Source organism: Eucyclogobius newberryi, unplaced genomic scaffold (assembly GCF_026437365.1).
Source record: "Eucyclogobius newberryi isolate DKJ021-1_F unplaced genomic scaffold, fEucNew1.0.hap1 SCAF_5, whole genome shotgun sequence".
Lineage (NCBI taxonomy): Eukaryota > Metazoa > Chordata > Actinopteri > Gobiiformes > Gobiidae > Eucyclogobius > Eucyclogobius newberryi.
In genome coordinates, this window is record NW_027316167.1 from 3,549,914 (window position 1) to 3,574,150 (window position 24,237).

Below are 24,237 nucleotides of genomic sequence, written 5' to 3' on the forward strand. Positions count from 1 at the left end.
ATACAGTAAATACACTATATACAGTAAATACACTATATACACTTTATACAGTATATACACTATATACACTATATACACTATATACACTATATACACTATATACAGTATATACACTTTATACAGTATATACACTATATACACTTTATACAGTATATACACTATATACACTATATACACCATATACAGTAAATACACTATATACAGTAAATACACTATATACACTTTATACAGTATATACACTATATACACCATATACAGTATATACACTATATACACTATATACACTTTATACAGTATATACACTATATACACTTTATACACTATATACAGTATATACAGTATATACACTATATACACCATATACAGTATATACAGTAAATACACTATATACACTATCTACACTATATACACTATCTACACTATCTACACTATATACACTATATACACTATATACACCATATACACTATATACACTATATACACCATATACAGTAAATACACTATATACAGTAAATACACTATATACACTTTATACAGTATATACACTATATACACTATATACAGTATATACACTATATACACCATATACAGTATATACAGTAAATACACTATATACACTATATACACTATATACAGTATATACACTATATACACCATATACAGTATATACAGTAAATACACTATATACACTTTATACACTATATACAGTATATTTCCCATTCTTCGTCAGTCGACACAAAATTTACTGTCCAAATTGTTAATACTTTTTTTATATAGTTTAGATATTATTCTCTTTGAGAGTTCTCCTTTAGTGAAGATTTTGTTTCATTTCAAATGTGTGTAAATATAACAAGTGTTTAAATATAACGAGTGTGTAAATATAACGAGTGTTTAAATATAACGAGTGTTTAAATATAACGAGTGTGTAAATATAACGAGTGTTTAAATATAACGAGTGTTTAAATATAACGAGTGTGTAAATATAACGAGTGTTTAAATATAACGAGTGTGTAAATATAACGAGTGTTTAAATATAACGAGTGTTTAAATATAACGAGTGTGTAAATATAACGAGTGTTTAAATATAACGAGTGTGTAAATATAACGAGTGTGTAAATATAACGAGTGTTTAAATATAACGAGTGTGTAAATATAACGAGTGTTTAAATATAACGAGTGTGTAAATATAACGAGTGTTTAAATATAACGAGTGTTTAAATATAACGAGTGTTTAAATATAACGAGTGTGTAAATATAACGAGTGTTTAAATATAACGAGTGTTTAAATATAACGAGTGTGTAAATATAACGAGTGTTTAAATATAACGAGTGTTTAAATATAACGAGTGTGTAAATATAACGAGTGTTTAAATATAACGAGTGTGTAAATATAACGAGTGTTTAAATATAACGAGTGTTTAAATATAACGAGTGTTTAAATATAACGAGTGTTTAAATATAACGAGTGTGTAAATATAACGAGTGTTTAAATATAACGAGTGTTTAAATATAACGAGTGTGTAAATATAACGAGTGTATAAATATAACGAGTGTTTAAATATAACGAGTGTGTAAATATAACGAGTGTGTAAATATAACGAGTGTTTAAATATAACGAGTGTTTAAATATAACGAGTGTGTAAATATAACGAGTGTTTAAATATAACGAGTGTGTAAATATAACGAGTGTTTAAATATAACGAGTGTTTAAATATAACGAGTGTGTAAATATAACGAGTGTTTAAATATAACGAGTGTTTAAATATAACGAGTGTGTAAATATAACGAGTGTTTAAATATAACGAGTGTTTAAATATAACGAGTGTTTAAATATAACGAGTGTGTAAATATAACGAGTGTTTAAATATAACGAGTGTGTAAATATAACGAGTGTTTAAATATAACGAGTGTGTAAATATAACGAGTGTTTAAATATAATGAGGTAAACGTCTTATACTGCAGTTCAATGGCCGTGTGACTTTTACACACACATAGATAACAGTCGTGCTACGAAACAGCCTTTACACCGAAATATGACGCTTTAGTAAGTTGTTGTGTGAACCGGAACGTTCTGTCCACATCAGGGTCAATGATCAGTCAATGATCAGTCACTAAGCGGTCACTAAGCGGTCACTAAGCGGTCACTAAGCGGTCAGTCAGTGCAGCTTTTAGTGCCTGTCATCATCTGCCCACATTAACTCTTCATATTGTTATAAACCTGCAGAAGTGAGAATTGATGAGTAATAAAGCACGTCAAAAAACACCTGTTGCCATGGAAATCTGCCACGTTTTTGTTCCTGGTACATGAGCCAAACTGGGGCAAAAAACTGTGGAACAACTCGATAATCAACTGAACCACTATATTTACATATCAACAGTGTTCGAACGCTTTAATGAAACTTTAGTAATTAACTATTAACATAAACCTAAGTGAACGTTCAGGACGCGTGATGTCACAATCCTGAACGTTCAGGACGCGGGATGTCACAATCCTGAACGTTCAGGACGCGTGATGTCACAATCCTGAACGTTCAGGGCGCGTGATGTCACAATCCTGAACGTTCAGGACGCGTGATGTCACAATCCTGAACGTTCAGGACGCGTGATGTCACAATCCTGAACGTTCAGGGCGCGTGATGTCACAATCCTGAACGTTCAGGACGCGTGATGTCACAATCCTGAACGTTCAGGACGCGTGATGTCACAATCCTGAACGTTCAGGGCGCGTGATGTCACAATCCTGAACGTTCAGGACGCGTGATGTCACAATCCTGAACGTTCAGGGCGCGTGATGTCACAATCCTGAACGTTCAGGACGCGTGATGTCACAATCCTGAACGTTCAGGACGCGTGATGTCACAATCCTGAACGTTCAGGACGCGTGATGTCACAATCCTGAACGTTCAGGGCGCGTGATGTCACAATCCTGAACGTTCAGGACGCGTGATGTCACAATCCTGAACGTTCAGGGCGCGTGATGTCACAATCCTGAACGTTCAGGGCGCGTGATGTCACAATCCTGAACGTTCAGGGCGCGTGATGTCACAATCCTGAACGTTCAGGACGCGTGATGTCACAATCCTGAACGTTCAGGACGCGTGATGTCACAATCCTGAACGTTCAAGACGCGTGATGTCACAATCCTGAACGTTCAGGACGCGTGATGTCACAATCCTGAACGTTCAGGACGCGTGATGTCACAATCCTGAACGTTCAGGGCGCGTGATGTCACAATCCTGAACGTTCAGGACGCGTGATGTCACAATCCTGAACGTTCAGGACGCGTGATGTCACAATCCTGAACGTTCAGGACGCGTGATGTCACAATCCTGAACGTTCAGGACGCGTGATGTCACAATCCTGAACGTTCAGGACGCGTGATGTCACAATCCTGAACGTTCAGGACGCGTGATGTCACAATCCTGAACGTTCAGGACGCGTGATGTCACAATCCTGAACGTTCAGGACGCGTGATGTCACAATCCTGAACGTTCAGGACGCGTGATGTCACAATCCTGAACGTTCAGGGCGCGTGATGTCACAATCCTGAACGTTCAGGGCGCGTGATGTCACAATCCTGAACGTTCAGGGCGCGTGATGTCACAATCCTGAACGTTCAGGACGCGTGATGTCACAATCCTGAACGTTCAGGACGCGTGATGTCACAATCCTGAACGTTCAGGACGCGTGATGTCACAATCCTGAACGTTCAGGACGCGTGATGTCACAATCCTGAACGTTCAGGACGCGTGATGTCACAATCCTGAACGTTCAGGACGCGTGATGTCACAATCCTGAACGTTCAGGGCGCGTGATGTCACAATCCTGAACGTTCAGGACGCGTGATGTCACAATCCTGAACGTTCAGGACGCGTGATGTCACAATCCTGAACGTTCAGGACGCGTGATGTCACAATCCTGAACGTTCAGGGCGCGTGATGTCACAATCCTGAACGTTCAGGACGCGTGATGTCACAATCCTGAACGTTCAGGACGCGTGATGTCACAATCCTGAACGTTCAGGACGCGTGATGTCACAATCCTGAACGTTCAGGACGCGTGATGTCACAATCCTGAACGTTCAGGACGCGTGATGTCACAATCCTGAACGTTCAGGACGCGTGATGTCACAATCCTGAACGTTCAGGACGCGTGATGTCACAATCCTGAACGTTCAGGACGCGTGATGTCACAATCCTGAACGTTCAGGACGCGTGATGTCACAATCCTGAACGTTCAGGACGCGTGATGTCACAATCCTGAACCTTCAGGACGCGTGATGTCACAATCCTGAACGTTCAGGACGCGTGATGTCACAATCCTGAACGTTCAGGACGCGTGATGTCACAATCCTGAACGTTCAGGACGCGAGATGTCACAATCCTGAACGTTCAGGACGCGTGATGTCACAATCCTGAACGTTCAGGACGCGTGATGTCACAATCCTGAACGTTCAGGACGCGAGATGTCACAATCCTGAACGTTCAGGACGCGTGATGTCACAATCCTGAACGTTCAGGACGCGTGATGTCACAATCCTGAACGTTCAGGACGCGTGATGTCACAATCCTGAGCTCTAACAAGAGTATAAGTCTCTAATGTATGATTTTATTCAACTTTGATTTCTATTTAATTCACATTTATTTGTATTTTAATATCGATTTGAGGGTTTGTTTATATTGTGTTGTAATTACCGTATTTTCTGGACTATAAGTCGCACCTTTTTTCATAGTTTTGGCCGGGGTGCGACTTTTACTTATATTTATTTACTTATACTACGGAGCGACTTATATGTGATTTTTTCTTCTCTATTATGCATTTTTTTGGCTGGTGCGACTTATACTCCGGAAAATACAGTATTTTATTTGAATGCTTTTATTCATTTATCCTGCTGCATATGTATATTTAGCTTGACTTCAAAGCTGAGTCGCTCCAGACCATAATACATCCATGTTCCAGACACATCAACACTTCACGTCACGTTCATCTCCACGTTACGTCACGTTACGTCACGTCACGAAGCATGAAAACAACACTCTCTCCTTTATCTCTCCTTTTTCAGTTATTATTTTATTTTGTATTCGGTGAAGCGTCAAACACAGACTTTGGAGACGTACGTGTCATCCGCGGGTAAAAGTAACACAACAACAACAACAACAACAACAGCCGCGTGCGCCGTGTTTATGTCCAGAACACTTTAAACGTGTCAAACATCAGAAGAATGACGTTGTGTTTGACGTGAGACACGTGACGCTTCTGTCGGCTAAAGGCTAAACTCTAACTCCCGCAGTTCTTCAGAGTTTTTCAGAGTTATTCAGAGTTAAAGTAGAGCTCACGTACCTTCTCTGCTGAACACGCTTCACTTCCGTGTGTCACGCGCGCGCGGGTCTGAGGCTGTGGAAGTGGGTCAAAGTTGAACTCAGCAATGACGTAAACTCCCACGTGCAACAGAACAAGCCACAGGTTCAGATTATATTATTACATAATTACATTATTACATTAATACATTATTACATTAATACATTAATACATTATTACATTATTACATTATTACATTAATACATTATTACATTATTACATTAATACATTAATACATTATTACATTATTACATTAATACATTATTACATTATTACATTAATACATTATTACATTATTACATTAATAGATTATTACATTATTACATTATTACATTAATACATTAATACATTAATACATTATTACATTAATACGTTAATACATTATTACATGAATACATTATTACATTAATACATTAATAGATTATTACATTATTACATTATTACATTATTACATTATTATATTATTACATTATTACATTACTACATTATTACATTATTACATTGATGCATTGATGCATTGATACATTGATACATTGATACATTATTACATTAATACATTATTACATGAATATATGATTTCATTATTACATTTATACATTTATACATTAATATATTAATACATTATTACATTATTACATTATTACATTGATACATTGATACATTGATACATTAATACATTATTACATTAATACATTATTGCATTATTACATTATTACATTGATACATTGATACATTGATACATTAATACATTATTACATTAATACATTATTACATTATTACATTGATACATTGATACATTAATACATTATTACATTAATACATTATTACATTATTACATTATTACATTATTACATGAATACATGATTTCATTATTACATTTATACATTTATACATTAATATATTAATACATTATTGCATTATTACATTATTACACTGATACATTGATACATTGATACATTAATACATTATTACATTAATACATTATTACATTATTACATTATTACATTGTTACATGAATACATGATTTCATTATTACATTTATACATTTATACATTAATAGATTAATACATTATTACATTATTACATTATTGCATTATTGCATTATTACATTAATACATTAACATATGATTTCATTATTACATTTATACATTTATACATTAATAGATTAATACATTATTACATTATTACATTATTACATTGATACATTAATACATTATTACATTAATACATTAATACATTATTACATTAATACATTATTACATTATTACATTAATACATTAATACATTATTACATTATCACATTATTACATTAATAGATTATTACATTATTACATTAATACATTAATACATTAATACATGAATACATTATTACATTAATACATTAATACATTATTACATTAATACATTAATACATTATTACATGAATACATTATTACATTAATACATTAATAGATTATTACATTATTACATTATTACATTATTACATTATTACATTGATGCATTGATGCATTGATACATTGATACATTGATACATTATTACATTAATACATTATTACATTATTACATTTATACATTGATACATTGATACATTGATACATTAATACATTATTACATTAATACATTATTACATTATTACATTATTACATTGATACATTGATACATTAATACATTAATACATTATTACATTAATACATTATTACATGATTACATGATTTCATTATTACATTTATACATTTATACATTAATATATTAATACATTATTACATTATTACATTATTACATTGATACATTGATACATTGATACATTGATACATTAATACATTATTACATTAATACATTATTGCATTATTGCATTATTACATTATTACATTAATATATGATTTCATTATTACATTTATACATTTATACATTAATAGATTAATACATTATTACATTATTACATTGATACATTAATACATTATTACATTAATACATTAATACATTAATACATTATTACATTAATACATTATTACATTATTACATTAATACATTAATACATTATTACATTAATACATTAATACATTAATACATTAATACATTATTACATTAATACATTATTACATTAATACATTATTACATTATTACATTATTACATTAATACACTAATACATTATTAAATTAATACATTAATATATTAATACATTATTACATTATTACATTATTACATTGATACATTGATACATTGATACATTAATACATTAATACATTATTACATTAATACATTATTACATTATTACATTAATACATGATTTCATTATTACATTTATACATTTTTACATTAATAGATTAATACATTATTACATTATTACATTATTACATTGATACATTAATACATTATTACATTAATACATTAATACATTAATACATTAATACATGATTTCATTATTACATTTATACATTAATACATTATTACATTATTACATTATTACATTAATACATTAATACATTATTACATTAATACATTAATACATTAATAAATTATTACATTATTACATTATTACATTAATAAATTATTACATTATTACATTATTACATTATTACATTAATACATTAATACATTATTACATTAATACATTAATACATTAATACATTATTACATGAATACATTATTACATTTTTACATTATTATTAAGAAGTAGAACACCCACGTGTCTTTCACTTCAGAAAGATTTGACAGAAACTTCATATTCTTCATGTGATGCACGTTCTTCATGTGATGCACGTTCTTCATGTGATCCATGTTCTTCATGTTCTTCATGTGATGCATGTTCTTCATGTGATGCACGTTCTTCATGTGATGCACGTTCTTCATGTGATGCACGTTCTTCATGTGATGCACGTTCTTCATGTGATGCATGTTCTTCATGTTCTTCATGTGATGAGCGTTCTTCATGTGATGCATGTTCTTCATGTGATGCATGTTCTTCATGTGATACATGTTCTTGATGTTCTTCATGTGATGCATTTCTTCATGTTCTTCATGTTCTTCATGTGATGCACGTTCTTCATGTTCTTCATGTGATGCATGTTCTTCATGTGATGCATGTTCTTCATGTTCGTCATGTGATGCATGTTCTTCATGTGATACATGTTCTTCATGTTCTTCGTGTGATGCATGTTCTTCATGTGATCCATGTTCTTCATGTGATGCATGTTCTTCATGTTCTTCATGTGATGCACGTTCTTCATGTGATGAGCTTTCTTCATGTGATGCACGTTCTTCATGTTCTTCATGTTATGCATGTTCTTCATGTGATGCATGTTCTTCATGTTCTTCATGTGATGCACGTTCTTCATGTGATGAGCGTTCTTCATGTGATGCATGTTCTTCATGTGATGCATGTTCTTCATGTTCTTCATGTGATGCACGTTCTTCATGTGATGAGCGTTCTTCATGTGATGCATGTTCTTCATGTGATGCATGTTCTTCATGTTCTTCATGTGATACATGTTCTTCATGTTCTTCATGTGATGCATGTTCTTCATGTGATGCATGTTCTTCATGTGTTGCACGTTCTTCATGTGATGCACGTTCTTCATGTGATGCACGTTCTTCATGTTCTTCATGTGATGCATGTTCTTCATGTGATGCATGTTCTTCATGTGATGCATGTTCTTAATGTGATGCATGTTCTTCATGTGATGCATGTTCTTCATGTGATGCATGTTCTGTATGTGATGCATGTTCTTCATGTTCTTAATGTGATGCATGTTCTTAATGTGATGCACGTTCTTCATGTGATGCATGTTCTTCATGTGATGCATGTTCTTCATGTTCTTCATGTGATGCATGTTCTTCATGTTCATCATGTGATGCATGTTCTTCATGTGATGCATGTTCTTCCTGTTCTTCATGTGATGCATGTTCTTCATGTTCTACATGTGATGCATGTTCTTCATGTGATGCATGTTCTTCATGTTCTTCATGTGATGCATGTTCTTCATGTGATGCATGTTCTTCATGTTCTTCATGTGATGCATGTTCTTCCTGTTCTTCATGTGATGCATGTTCTTCATGTTCTACATGTGATGCATGTTCTTCATGTGATGCATGTTCTTCATGTGATGCATGTTCTTCATGTTCTTCATGTGATGCATGTTCTTCATGTGATGCGTGTTCTTCATGTTCTTCAGAATCATAGTCTCCTCACAAACAGAATCTCAGATACTTTGAGAGGATCATATCCTCCTCTAACATGAATGTTTTGCCCAGATTTCTCTCTCTGATCCAGAATCAGTTTCCATCCACAACCGGCTTTTCGATGATGGAATAAAACTATCTCTAGATTTATGTGACAAGGCAAGAAAAAAGACATCAAAAGAATAAGTATGTAATAAGTAATAAGTATGTGGGTGTGTTTGAATGTCTTTTATATCTGTATATCTCTTTTAAAGCACGACCAGGGATGGGACATGAACGTTAGCATCAGATTCAAGCTTAAAAAAGTTGGATCTTGCCTGAAATTTGAAAAGGGAAAAAACGAAAAACCCACATTTGGAACTAAACAGGTTTAAACAAGGTGGATTTTAATGTGTTTTGTTTCTGTAGATGTTTTGCACTACTTACCGTTATATTCATTTTACTTTGCATTTTTAAAAGAAAGTACTATTATTTTGTGTTGAAAAAGAGCGTTTTACTTCATCATTGCAGTATCAAACTCAGTGTTAAGTATTAAGTCTGTTCCTCAGTGTCGCAATCGAGTTTAAAATCCTCGTATTGTGATTAACTCGCTGTGCCCCACAAGGACTTTGGCAAACGAGCTGTCACACGGGGCCTGTCATTACTACAACCTGTCAATCATGCATGGGGCCTTGTAAATACTGCATGGGGCTGTGTAAACACCGTGCAGCGGCGTCTCTCTTCAAAGCCATCGTAATAAAGGACCAGCTGAGTCTGTAATTCAAACAGGACTTTAAAAACTCAGAGGGAAACTTTGTCATTATGAAGCAATTTCAACATGTGTACAACGTTACCTCGCCTCCAAGATCTTTGAAGTGCCGCCTCAAATCTTGACCAAACTACGACTAAATAAGGTACAAACAAAGGACTAAACTTAACTCTAACTTTGAGGTCTAATCAAGGGCTGTTCCAAGATGAGACCGGCTTTTATTTCAACATATCAAAGCTTTCCACGTGATTCTCTTTTACATCTGGTGAAAAACCTTTAGACCTTTTTTCCTCCAGACCTTGAGTCTCAGGTCAGTTCTGTTTGGTACAAAACCTTTGGTCATAAAACTTTACCAGTTTAAGATTGTAACATCTTTGTTTAGTTTGTATGTTCTGATCAGCTCCTTCCATGTTGTAAGAACAGATTTGAGCCAGGGATTCTTCAACTCCTCCGTCAGACTCAAGCGTCTGTCATCTGCAGTAAGACCTGTACAGGAACCTCAGGCACCACATGACTCTCAGTATAAGACCTGTACAGGAACCTCAGGCACCACATGACTCTCAGTATAAGACCTGTACAGGAACCTCAGGCACCACATGACTCTCAGTATAAGACCTGTACAGGAACCTCAGGCACCACATGACTCTCAGTATAAGACCTGTACAGGAACCTCAGGCACCACATGACTCTCAGTATAAGACCTGTACAGGAACCTCAGGCACCACATGACTCTCAGTATAAGACCTGTACAGGAACCTCCGGCACCACATGACTCTCAGTATAAGACCTGTACAGGAACCCCCGGCACCACATTACTCTCAGTATAAGACCTGTACAGGAACCCCCGGCACCACATTACTCTCAGTATAAGACCTGTACAGGAACCCCCGGCACCACATTACTCTCAGTATAAGACCTGTACAGGAACCCCCGGCACCACATTACTCTCAGTATAAGACCTGTACAGGAACCCCCGGCACCACATTACTCTCAGTATGAGACCTGTACAGGAACCCCCGGCACCACATGACTCTCTGCAGCTCGTCCGTATTGGGCCCTCAGTGTTTGCAGCTGGTCCGTATTGGGCCCTCAGTGTCTGCAGCTGGTCCGTATTGGGCCCTCAGTGTCTGAAGCTTGTCCGTATTGGAACCTCAGTGTCTGCAGCTCGTCCGTATCGGGCCCTCAGTGTCTGCAGCTCGTCCGTATCGGGCCCTCAGTGTCTGCAGCTCGTCCGTATCGGGCCCTCAGTGTCTGCAGCTCGTCCGTATCGGGCCCTCAGTGTCTGCAGCTCGTCCGTATCGGGCCCTCAGTGTCTGCAGCTCGTCCGTATCGGGCCCTCAGTGTCTGCAGCTCGTCCGTATTGGGCCCTCAGTGTCTGCAGCTCATCCGTATTGGGCCCTCAGTGTCTGCAGCTCGTCCGTATCGAGCCCTCAGTATCTGCAGCTCGTCCGTATTGGGCCCTCAGTGTCTGCAGCTCGTCCGTATCGGGCCCTCAGTGTCTGCAGCTCGTCCGTATCGGGCCCTCAGTGTCTGCAGCTCGTCCGTATCGGGCCCTCAGTGTCTGCAGCTCGTCCGTATCGGGCCCTCAGTGTCTGCAGCACGTCCGTATCGGGCCCTCAGTGTCTGCAGCTCGTCCGTATCGGGCCCTCAGTGTCTGCAGCTCGTCCGTATCGGGCCCTCAGTGTCTGCAGCTCGTCCGTATTGGGCCCTCAGTGTCTGCAGCTCGTCCGTATTGGGCCCTCAGTGTCTGCAGCTCGTCTGTATTGGGCCCTCAGTGTCTGCAGCTCGTCCGTATTGAGCCCTCAGTATCTGCAGCTCGTCCGTATCGGGCCCTCAGTGTCTGCAGCTCGTCCGTCTCGGGCCCTCAGTGTCTGCAGCTCGTCCGTATCGGGCCCTCAGTATCTGCAGCTCGTCCGTATTGGGCCCTCAGTGTCTGCAGCTCGTCAGTCTCGGGCCCTCAGTGTCTGCAGCTCGTCCGTATCGGGCCCTCAGTGTCTGCAGCTCGTCAGTCTCGGGCCCTCAGTGTCTGCAGCTCGTCCGTATCGGGCCCTCAGTGTCTGCAGCTCGTCAGTCTCAGGCCCTCAGTGTCTGCAGCTCGTCCGTATCGGGCCCTCAGTGTCTGCAGCTCGTCCGTATTGGGCCCTCAGTGTCTGCAGCTCGTCCGTATTGGGCCCTCAGTGTCTGCAGCTCGTCAGTCTCGGGCCCTCAGTGTCTGCAGCTCGTCCGTATCGGGCCCTCAGTGTCTGCAGCTCGTCCGTATCGGGCCCTCAGTGTCTGCAGCTCGTCCGTATTGGGCCCTCAGTGTCTGCAGCTCGTCCGTATTGGGCCCTCAGTGTCTGCAGCTCGTCCGTATCGGGCCCTCAGTGTCTGCAGCTCGACTGGTCGAGTCGGGCCGATCCAAGTGCTGCTCTCATTTCCGTTCTGAGCGACGCTGCATGATGTGTCATGAGCGCCAGGATCACGCTGTGAGACCGACTATCTGGGCCCCGCCCCTCCATGGGTGAAGAGTTACGCTCTGTTACTATTCATATGTTTAACACAAATGAATAGTACTTTATTCCACATATTTCCATGGTGATTTATACCGTATTTTCCGGAGTATAAGTATAATAGAGAAGAAAAAAACAAGTTGCACTGGAGTATGAAATGCGGTTGAATGTGTGAAAATAACAAATAACAACACATATAAGTCGCTCCGGAGTATAAGTATAGAAGTATAAATATAAGTATAAGTTGCACCCCGGCCAAAACTATGAAAAAAGGAAAATACAGGAATAGTTCTGATTTAGATTCAGATCTCTGTAAAACAAAGACATATTTATGTTTTTTTTTATTTATTTTTTTTAGTATTAATACTTCCACGACCGGGACGATGTCCTGATGGCTCCATCAAACCCGGACCTGCAACATGCACTGGGACGGTTTGCAGCAGAGTGTGAAGCGGCTGGGATGAGAATCAGCACCTCCAAATCCGAGGCCATGGTTCTCGACCGGAAAAAGGTGGCTTGCCCTCTCCAGGTGGGTGGGGAGTCCTTGCCCCAAGTGGAGGAGTTCAAGTATCTCGGGGTCTTGTTCACGAGTGAGGGAAGGATGGAGCGTGAGATCGACAGGCGGATCGGTGCAGCGGCTGCAGTGATGCAGTCGCTGCATCGGACCGTTGTGGTAAAGAAGGAGCTGAGCCGAAAGGCAAAGCTCTCTATTTACCGGTCGGTCTACGTTCTGACCTCACCTATGGTCATGAGCTTTGGGTAGTGACCGAAAGAACAAGATCGCGGATACAAGCGGTCGAAATGAGTTTCCTCCGCCGTGTGGCTGGGCGCTATCTTAGAGATAAGGTGAGGAGCTCGGCCACACGGGGGGAGCTCGGAGTAGAGCCGCTGCTCCTCCAGCTGAGGTGGCTCGGGCATCTGTTCCGGATGCCTCCTGGGCGCCTCCCTCGGGAGGTGTTTCAGGCATGTCCCACCGGGAAGAGGCCCCGGGGAAGACCCAGGACACACTGGAGAGACTATGTCTCTCGGCTGGCCTGGGAACGCCTCGGGATCCCCCCGGAGGAGTTAGAGGAAGTGTCTGGGGAGGAGGAAGTCTGGGAGTCCCTGCTCAGACTGCTGCCCCCGCGACCCGGCCCCGGATAAAGCGGCAGAAGATGGATGGATGGATGGGAGTATTAATACTTCATCAAATGAGTATCTCATTTATTTATATATATACATTTGTTTATATACATTTTTTTAAAGATAAAATATGGGGGAAGAACACGACCAGAGAGAGTATGATATGAAAAGAAAGTTAAAGAACACATAATCCAAAGTAAAAGTCTCAATTCGGTCCAAAGTTTTTCAAACTCAAACACTTTTATTTAAGATGAAATACCACATGAAGTAACTGCTCAGTATATATACTATGTAGAGCTGCCCGCAGTCTTGATCCCAATATCCACAAATATAAACATGAATACAATAGTTTTCTGTGGATATTGACGCTCACAGTATTTACTTATAAGGCCATAAAATACACTGTACATCATAATAATAAGTAATAATGACTAAGAAGTAACAAATAGTACAGCAAACACATGGAAACCTTTAGTGAAACACGGACTGTGCAAAGTAAAGACTCAAATGTGCTGCTCGTTTAACACAAAGAACAGACTTTTACGTCAAGATTGAGCTCACGATGTTGATTTAAACCGTGAGAAGATCAAACCTAAATCAAGAATCGAGCTTCAGAGGATCTTTGTCGACTACTTTTGGATTTCTGTCGCTCGTCTGATAAACGATGCGACCGAAGTGGAGTTCATCCTCGAGAAGCAGAGCAAATGTTTAAAGTCTCTAGAGCCGTACGTCATCCCTACTTTTGTCATCGATCCAAACGTGGAACATCTGTCCTCGTCCCGCTCCATGAAGCTTGTTCAGGACATGTCTGACCCACGCACCCGGAGGCGTTACTGGACAGGAGCGTGACATGGGGGTGAGAGAAGGGAGGACATGCAGTGGATTGTCAGAGCGACACGTGTGCTACTTCAACTCATCTCAGGTTTTAGAACAACAAAATCATCTCAAAATGGATATCTGTTGTTTCCCCCCGGGACTAACTGAGCTTTGGCGCCATCTACAGCCTGCAGATGGAATTACACACAGTTTAAACTGGCCTATCACGTCCGGGTCTCAGCGGGCAGTCGTGCTGATCGTGATGAGTCGAGGGACCGGCGATGATTTATGGATAAAAAAACAGCAGAGAAGATTCTCAAAGCCACGTCACGGAAGAAAAGAGTGTTTTTGGCGGTCGGAGGGGAGAGGACTTTCTGAGCAGGATACATCAAACTAGCCTCAAGCTAAATGCTAATCAAGGCTTTGATGAGGGAACAATGTTAGAACATGATTAAGAGTAAAAAAAAAAAAAAACAACAATCACCCTTTAATGTGGTCACTTTGATGTTTAAGGTGGAATACTGGGTGAATATAATAAATGTGCATAAATTCCCTGAACATTTCCTCCTTTCACGTTCAAACTCCAAACGCCGCGGCACCAGCAGCGCCGTGGCACCAGCAGCGCCGCGGCACCAGCAGCGCCGCGGCACCAGCAGCGCCGCGGCACCAGCAGCGCCGCGGCACCAGCAGCGCCGCGGCACCAGCAGCACCAGCAGCACCGCGGCGCCTCAGAACTTGATGTAGTCGTTCTTGAGGCGGCTGAGGCGGGTGCTGTGGCTGCGGATGACCAGCGAGAGCAGGTCGTGCTTGTCCCGCAGCCCCAGCGAGATGTCCAGCGTCTCCTTCAGGACGTCCCGCGTGTGCACCACCATCTGCAGGAAGTCCTCGCTCAGGCGCTGCTCCTCCTTCAGCTCGCCCTCCTGGCTCTGCTTGAACTTCACCTCCAGCTCCAGCAGGGACTTCTCGGAGCTGCTGAACGCCTCGGAGATCTGAGCGGTCTCTCGGCGCAGGTACTTGCCTGTGAGGGGAGAATACTTCAGTTATATCACGAGCATTGTACAAACTCTAGAATAAACACGTCTGAGGTTGTAAAGTCGCTTCAAACTAGGACTAAACCAGAACCAGAACCAGAACCAGAACCAGAACCAGAACCAGAACCATGGATCAAGCTCTGGAGATGTGTCCTCAACCGGTCTAAGGATGAACAAATAATCTAAAGAAATGTCAGAGCTGCTAAAAAAATGTAAATCCTTATTATTTATCTCACAATTAAAATCATACTTATTTCAAAATGAACCCCTGGAGAAAGTTGACACCTAAAATACGTCTTTAAAACTGTTTAGTGACTCGTTATAGATCAGAAAGCGTTTGTGTTCTGATCAGAAAATACCATATTTTCCGGACTATAAATTGCACCTTTTTTCATAGTTTTGGCCGGGGTGCGACTTATACTTATATTTAAACTCCGGAGCGACTTATATGTGATATTATTTGTTATTTTCAAACTTATAACTGCATTTCATCCTCCAGTGCAACTTATTCATGTTTTTTCTTCTCTATTATGCATTTTTTGGCTAGACTTATACTCCGGAACATACCTGTAATAGCATTTTTAGCAGGTTTGAAATTGAATTGAGTAATAATTTAAATCACAATTTTAAATGTGATTAATTGCATGTCTTAAAATGTTCCAGGACTAAAAAAATAAACTAGGACCAAACCTGGACTGATCTAATGCTCGATTACACTAGAAAACTAATAACTGGATTAAACTTGGATAAATATTTGCAGAACAGTCTTTGTCACAGGTTCACACTGCTATTGTTGAGAATAAGTGTAATTTATGACTTTAAAGGGGTAATTACATTATAGTCACTTTGTTTATGACAAATGTTGTTGTTTAGTAGAAAAAGCTTCAGTTGTAGTCATCTGGACTCAGTTTGAAAAAATAGACGTTTCGACTCTCATCCAAGAGACATTGTCAATAAAAGAATTTAGATCGAGAACTCTGATATTAATACTGTTCTGTGGTAAGACCCGCCCATTGGGCGGAGCCTTCCTGAAGTAGAAGGAGTTGTTTGTTTCAACAGAAACTCCCCCTTGTATCTACCGAGCTAACCTATTCAGAATTTTAATGGGCTATAAGAATCCTCTTTGTCTTTGTGAGACCCTGGCTCAACCACCCTGAGTACCTGATTAGCATCTACATGTCCTGGTCCTGGTCCTCTACCTTTCCAGGGGTTCAGTATACCATTATAGATACCAGGAAGATAGAATCTGAGCCCTCCATTTCTGTTTAAAGAAGGTCTTTCTTTTTTAACAAAAATAGCTTCCTTGACTCCTCTTTCAAACCATCTTTTCTCCTGCTTAAAACCTTCACCTCACCGTCTTCAAACGAGTGATTAGAGGCTTCAAGATTGTATTTCGATTCTCCTTAGCGTCTTCTCTTGTAAACCTGATATGTGGGTCCACAGCATTGATGTGAGGGAAGGCTGCAGACCTGAGGTTACGTGTCACAGCGACTCTGAAGAGTGCCAAACCACCTCCTTCAAATATCACATCTGAAGAGAGAAAAGCACTTTCAGCACTAGAAAAAGATCATAGCATCAACATCCTCCCAGCAGACAAGGGACGTTGCACTGTGATTCTCAACGCAGCTGATTACGAAGCCAAAGTCCACACCCTCCTCGAGGACACGACCACATCTCCATTTTCTCCTTCTCCTTCTCCTCCGCTGCACCGGCGTTTCCGTGTCCGATCACTGGCTCCACCACGAGCGGCACGCACCACCACGAGCCGCACGCGGCTCCGCTTCTCCTCCGCTGCACCGGCGTTTCCACGCCCGAACACCGGCTCCGCGCTCCCGCACCCGCCGCCCCGGAGGTCTGTACCTGGGCGAAGGTGTGGCCCCAGCCCGCCACAGGAGCAGACACGGAGAGCGGGGCACCGGCCCCACCCGGAGAAAAGCAGCCCCATACAACCAAGGTACAGCCCCGTTTCTCTGCTTTCCCCGCTCCACAGACGGGGGCGATCTGGTCACAAAACTGGACTCAAATGCGTCTTGATTGGGCTAGAGCAACGCTGGCGTCTGGTATGTGGACTGCCGCTTCTGTCCCAACGTCTTTGTTTTGTTAGTCGTTTCCATTGTTTTGTTTTGTTCCCGCGTCTCTGTGTTGTCTTCTGTCTACATCCTGTTCCTTAACTTCATCGGACATTACTGCACCATCCATCACTCATCTCCTCCCTCACTCCTGGACTATCTACTGCCCTAGCCGCCAGCTAACAGCTGGCTTAACACCTGCTGAGGTCCGTCATGGTATTGCGGGGCCTCCCTGCCGTGCAGACAAGGTCTGGGGCAACCAACGCCACTCACTCCACCAGCTTCAACACCCGGTCCACTGCTGCTTTTTCACAACTCTCTGCCCACCAGCTTCTAGTTAACCAGCCTCTAGCCACCGCCAACATTCTAACTGGATTACTCTCATCTGCTGCTACGTTCCATCTCCTCCTCGGACTATCACTCCCGCGCCTCCAGGCCACCGCTCCACCAACTTCTCGCCTACTCACCTACACCGCTGCTGACCTTCACCTCCTCAACCATAACCACCGTCTCCCAGCTGCTCCTGCCTCTGCAGCTAGCTCAGCTGGGATCCTTCGCCGGCCCCGCTACATCCACAGGGGCTCTGGTCTCTCCCATAACCAACACTCCAACGACGGCTCACCTATCCCCTCACTCTGGACTAGTTTTCGCCCCCCCGTCACCCCCACCTGTCGCACTGCCAACCTCAGCAACCTCCGCCCCCCCACCCCTGCGCCCCCATCCATCTCCACGCCCCACCCATCTCCCTTGCACTGCTGAACTGCCGCTCCCTCGCCAACAAATCACCTGTTATATCTGAACTGCTACTGGACAATAACATTGATCTGCTTCTCCTCTGTGAAACATGGCAACAGCCCCTGGACTTCTATGCTCTCAACCAAGCCACTCCCTCCAACTACACTTACACTGCCAAACCCCGCCTCTCCGGGCGTGGGGGAGGTCTTGCTGTTATTCATAAATAATCTACATCCATCACTGAACTGAACCTCAACCTTCCATCCATCTCATCATTTGAATACCTCGCCTTCTCCCTCCCCAACTCTATCACCGCTATCCTGATCTATCGTCCCCCAAAGCCCCACCCCTCTTTCCTCACTGAATTGTCTGAACTCCTCACCATCGCATCCTCTCTCTCTGCCCGCCTCCTACTCACTGGTGACTTCAACATCCACATTGACTGCCCCAACGCCCCACTGACATCCGACTTCCTCTCTCTCCTGGACTGCTTCCATCTCACCCAACATATTGACTTCCCCACCCATACCAAAGGCCACACTCTGGACTTAGTCTGTTCCTCTCTCCTACCCATATCTAAGCCCCACCCCCTCCCCTTCCCTCTCTCTGATCATCTCTGCATCCTTTTCTCCGCCCCCCTACCCTCGCCCCACAACCCCAAAAAACGCACCATCACCTACCGCAATATCAAGTCAGTCAACCCCCTCACGCTCTCCCAGCTCATATCCTCTGCTTTCCCCCCTGACTCCCCCCCCTCTTCCCCCGACGACTATGCTGTCATGCTCAACACCACCCTCTCCGACTCCCTTGACTCCCTAGCCCCCTGGAAAACCTCCTCCGTCTCATACATCAACCCCGCCCCCTAGTACACCCCTGAACTCCGCACCATGAAGCAGACTGGCCGCCAACTCGAACGACTCCTCAAAAGAACCCGCCTCACCGTCCACGCCGAAGCTTTCAAATTACACATCTCCTCCTACCGTGACGCTCTCCAAGCCGCCAAATCTGCCCACCTCTCCACCCTCATCAACAGCTCCCACCGGAGCCCTCGCACCCTGTTCTCCACCGTGAACAAGCTGCCCCAGCTACCGGACATCACTCCACCCTCCTCCCCTGACCTCTGCAACTCTTTTCTCCTTGACTGCCGTCTCCATTAACTCCATCACCACCCCCACCCCTGCCCCCCCCCCCCCCTCTCCCTGACCACCCACCCTTCCCTGCCCTCACCACCTTCTCCTCTGTTAACTCCTCTCATATCATAGACCTCATCACCGCTTCCAAAACCACCACCTGCTCTCTCGACCCCCTCCCAACGACTCTAACCAGGGCTTGCCTCCCTGCTCTCATCCCCCATCTCACCACCCTCTTCAACCAGTCTTTATCCCTCGGCCATGTTCCTTCCATCTACAAACTGGCCTCCATCACCCCCATCCTCAAAAAACCCACCCTAGACTCCGCCAACCTCTCCAACTACCGCCCCATCTCCAACCTGCCGTTCCTCTCAAAAACGCTGGAACGCATCGTCGCCGCCCAACTTCACACCCACCTCCAGTCAAACAACCTCTATGAACCCCTCCAATCTGGCTTCCGCCCACTTCACAGCACTGAAACAGCCCTGGTCAAAGTACTCAACGATCTCCTCACCTCTGCAGACTCCGGGGCCCTCAACATCCTGTTACTACTAGACCTCAGCGCAGCCTTTGACACTATAAACCATTCCATCCTCCTACAAAGGCCGCGCCAACTGGGTGTTGAGGGCTCTGCACTTGACTGGCTCACATCCTACCTCACCAACAGGCTAGAGTTAATTTCCCTCTCCGGTCACTCATCCACCCTCTCCCCAGTAACGCAGGGGTCCCCCAGGGCTCAGTCCTCGGCCCCCTCCTCTTCATCTGCTACATCTTCCCCCTTGGTCACATCCTCCGCCAACTCAACCTGGACTTTCACTGCTACGCTGACGACACCCAGATATACCTCACCACCAAATCCACCCAAAACCCTCCCCTCAGCCACATCGAAACCTGCATCTCTACAATAAAATCATGGCTCACTCTCAACTTCCTCAAACTGAACAGTGACAAAACAGAGCTCCTCCTCATTGGCACCAAATCCACTCTCAATAAAACTGGTCCCTTTTCACTCAGCATCGACACCTCGACCATCACCCCCTCTACCCTGGTACGCAATCTTGGTGTCATCATGGACCCCACCCTCTCCTTCACTCCCCATGTCAGCCACATCGTCAAGACCTCATACTTCCACCTCCGCCGCATCGCCAAAATCCGACACTGCCTCACCCTCCCCGCTGCTGAATCCCTCATCCATGCCCTCATCTCCTCCCGCCTCGACTACTGCAACTCCCTTCTCACTGGCATCTCCTCCCATTCCCTCCACAGACTCCAAATGGTCCAAAACTCCGCTGCCCGCCTCCTCACCCACACCCGCCTCCTCACCCACACCCGCCTCCTCACCCACACCCGCCTCCTCACCCACACCCGGTCCCGTGATCATATCACTCCCGTTCTCCGCTCTCTCCATTGGCTCCCCATCAAGCAGCGCATAAACTTTAAAATACTCCTCCTCACCTTCAAAGCTCTTCACCACCTTGCCCCCCCCTACCTGTCTGACCTCCTCATCCCCCACCGCAGCTCTCCGATCCTCCTCCTCTCTCACCCTGGCTGCACCAACATCCCGACTCAAAACTTTTGGCGACAGAGCATTCTCCCGAACAGCACCCCGACTCTGGAACTCCCTCCCCCAACCTGTCCCACTCTCCCTCACTCACAACATTCAAATCCCGCCTAAAAACATACCTCTTCACCCAAGCCTATGACCTCCCCTACCCCTAGCCTCCTCTACCCCATTGCCTACTCTTCTACCCCCTGTTACATCCCCATCTTTTTCTCTCTACTTCTTCTGTCTTGTTCATTTTATCTGTATATTAATGTGTATTGTACGTGCTGTCCCCCCCTGTCTGTAAATACCCCCCCCCTTTTTTTATTATGTTCAGCGTCTTTGGGTCACTGAAAAGCGCTATATAAATAAAAGTTATTATTATTATTATTATTAATCACATACGAACGCTTGAAAAGAGATCCGACCAGTGGCTACAAGAAGAAAGTGATAGACTGTTTACAAAGGCTGGAAAAAGAGGAAGCGATAGACCGGCCTCTGTATTACAGACTGTATCCTGGTGAAGCCATGCCCTGCATTTATGGCCTTCCAAAATGTGGCCAAGCATTTAACAACTATATTGGCTCCGCTTGTGGGGAATTCGGAACATCATGTGGAAAACACGCACAACTTTGTGGATAAAGTGAAACATCTCCAACTGGACCCAGATGACCTCATGGTTTCATATGATGTTGTGTCCCTGTTCACCTGCATCCCGACCTCTGATGCAGTAGCAGGAGTGAGGACCAGACTGCAGGAAGACACCACCTACAGGAAAGGACCAAACTGACACCTGAACACATATGTAAACTGTTGGACATCTGTCTGAACACCACTTACTTTCAATTCCCGGGACAATTTTACAGACAGATTCATGGCTGTGCCATGGGCTCGCCCGTCTCTCCCATAGTGGCCAACCTGTACATGGAGCACTTTGAGAAGAAGGCACTGGCCTCATTCTCAGGCATAGCCCCAAAACTATGGCTTCGCTATGTCGATGATACGTTTGTAACAATCAAGGAACAAGAGCTGGAAACCTTCTCTGATCACATCAATGCTGTGGACCCACATATTAGGTTTACAAGAGAAGACGCTAAGGAGAATCGCTTGGCCTTTCTTGATTGTTCCACGATCAGAGGAGAGGACGGGAAACTCCAAATAGAAGTATATAGGAAACCTACACACACGGACCAGTATCTGCTCTTTGGTTCCAACCACCCACTACAGCACAAGCTGGGGGTGATCAGAACCTTACAACACAGAGCTCAAGGTGTGCCCACCAGCTCAGAGGGCAAGAAGAAAGAAGAAAAACATGTCCGAAATGCCCTCTCAGCCTGTGGTTACCCCGCTTGGGCTCTCAACAGAGTGAAGAGAACCAAGAAGCAGGACAAAAGGGAAACTGAACAGAGAAGGAAGGGTGTTTCTATCCCTTATGTGTCTGGCCTGTCGGAAAAACTGCAGAGAATTTTTAGACAACACGAAGTCCCTGTTTATTTTAAACCAGGAAACACTTTAAGACAAAAACTGGTTCACCCTAAGGACAAGTTGCTGACTCAAAAACAGAGCAATGTAGTTTATTCGATCCAATGCAGTGAAGAAAGCTGTAAAGAACGGTACATAGGTGAGACAAAACAGCCTCTACACAAGAGGCTTTATCAGCACAGAAGAAATACTAGTTCAGGACCTCAGAGTGCCGTGCATCTCCATCTTGAAGCCTCTAATCACTCGTTTGAAGACGGTGATGTGAAGGTTTTAAGCAGGAGAAAAGATGGTTTGAAAGAGGAGTCAAGGAAGCTATTTTTGTTAAAAAAGAAAGACCTTCAATCTTCCTGGTATCTATAATGGGTTACTGAACCCCTGGAAAGGTAGAGGACCAGGACAAGGACATTTAGATGCTAATCAGGTACTCAGGGTGGTTGAGCCAGGGTCTCACAAAGACAAAGAGGATTCTAATAGCCCATTAAAATTCTGAATAGGCTAGCTCGGTAGATACAAGGGGGAGTTTCTGTTGAAACAAACAACTCTTTCTACTTCAGGAAGGCTCCGCCCAATGGGCGGGTCTTACCACAGAACAGTATTAATATCGGAGTTCTCGATCTAAATTCTTTTATTGACAATGACTTTTGGATGAGAGTCGAAACGTCTATTTTTTCAAACGGAGTCCAGATAACTACAACTGAAGCTTTTTCTACTATGGAACACGCCTGGACGAATGAGGGATTACACCGGTTGTTGTTGTTGTTGTTGTTGTTGTTGTTGTTGTTGTTGTTGTTGTTGTTGTTGTTGTTGTTGTTGTTGTTGTTGTTGTTGTTGTTGTTGTTGTTGTTGTTGTTGTTGTTGTTGTTGTTGTTGTTGTTGTTGTTGTTGTTGTTGTTGTTGTTGTTGTTGTTGTTGTTGTTGTTGTTGTTGTTGTTGTTGTTGTTGTTGTTGTTGTTGTTGTTGTTGTTGTTGTTGTTGTTGTTGTTGTTGTTGTTGTTGTTGTTGTTGTTGTTGTTGTTGTTGTTGTTGTTGTTGTTGTTGTTGTTGTTGTTGTTGTTGTTGTTGTTGTTGTTGTTGTTGTTGTTGTTGTTGTTGTTGTTGTTGTTGTTGTTGTTGTTGTTGTTGTTGTTGTTGTTGTTGTTGTTGTTGTTGTTGTTGTTGTTGTTGTTGTTGTTGTTGTTGTTGTTGTTGTTGTTGTTGTTGTTGTTGTTGTTGTTGTTGTTGTTGTTGTTGTTGTTGTTGTTGTTGTTGTTGTTGTTGTTGTTGTTGCCGCCAGACTTTATTCCTCAGACTTTTCGTAGTCCTCAGACTCTGTCGTAGTCCGTAAAAGTACTCCTTCCATTGCTTTGGTGTTACAAAGCCCATGAGGTCATGATATGTCTTTGTGTAAAGTGAAAACACGTGTTACTTTCAGTCGATGGTGAAAGAGTGACATCGTCTCCGTGGAAACACTTTGAACATTCCTTCTACAGATGTTCCTCTTCCACAACAACTCGCTCCATCTGGGGATTTTCATTTACTTCTTTGTGCTAATATA

At 42.6% G+C, this 24,237-nt stretch overlaps 2 protein-coding genes across 2 annotated transcripts in view; both read right to left on the reverse strand.

Moving 5' to 3' along the window:
- bbox1 (butyrobetaine (gamma), 2-oxoglutarate dioxygenase (gamma-butyrobetaine hydroxylase) 1) overlaps positions 1–5,416 on the reverse strand; it is a 37,274-nt gene extending 31,858 nt beyond the window's left edge. The window contains exon 1 of the mRNA XM_072465163.1: positions 5,341–5,416. The gene's annotated coding sequence lies outside the window, so the exon portion shown is untranslated. The remainder of the gene's footprint in view (positions 1–5,340) is intronic.
- An 8,723-nt stretch (positions 5,417–14,139) lies between these two features.
- Positions 14,140–24,237, reverse strand: part of fibinb (fin bud initiation factor b) — a 12,236-nt gene continuing 2,138 nt past the window's right edge. Inside the window, exon 2 of the mRNA XM_072465700.1 lies at positions 14,140–15,731. Coding sequence (XP_072321801.1) covers positions 15,442–15,731 — 290 coding nt within the window. The 3' untranslated portion in view covers positions 14,140–15,441. The remainder of the gene's footprint in view (positions 15,732–24,237) is intronic.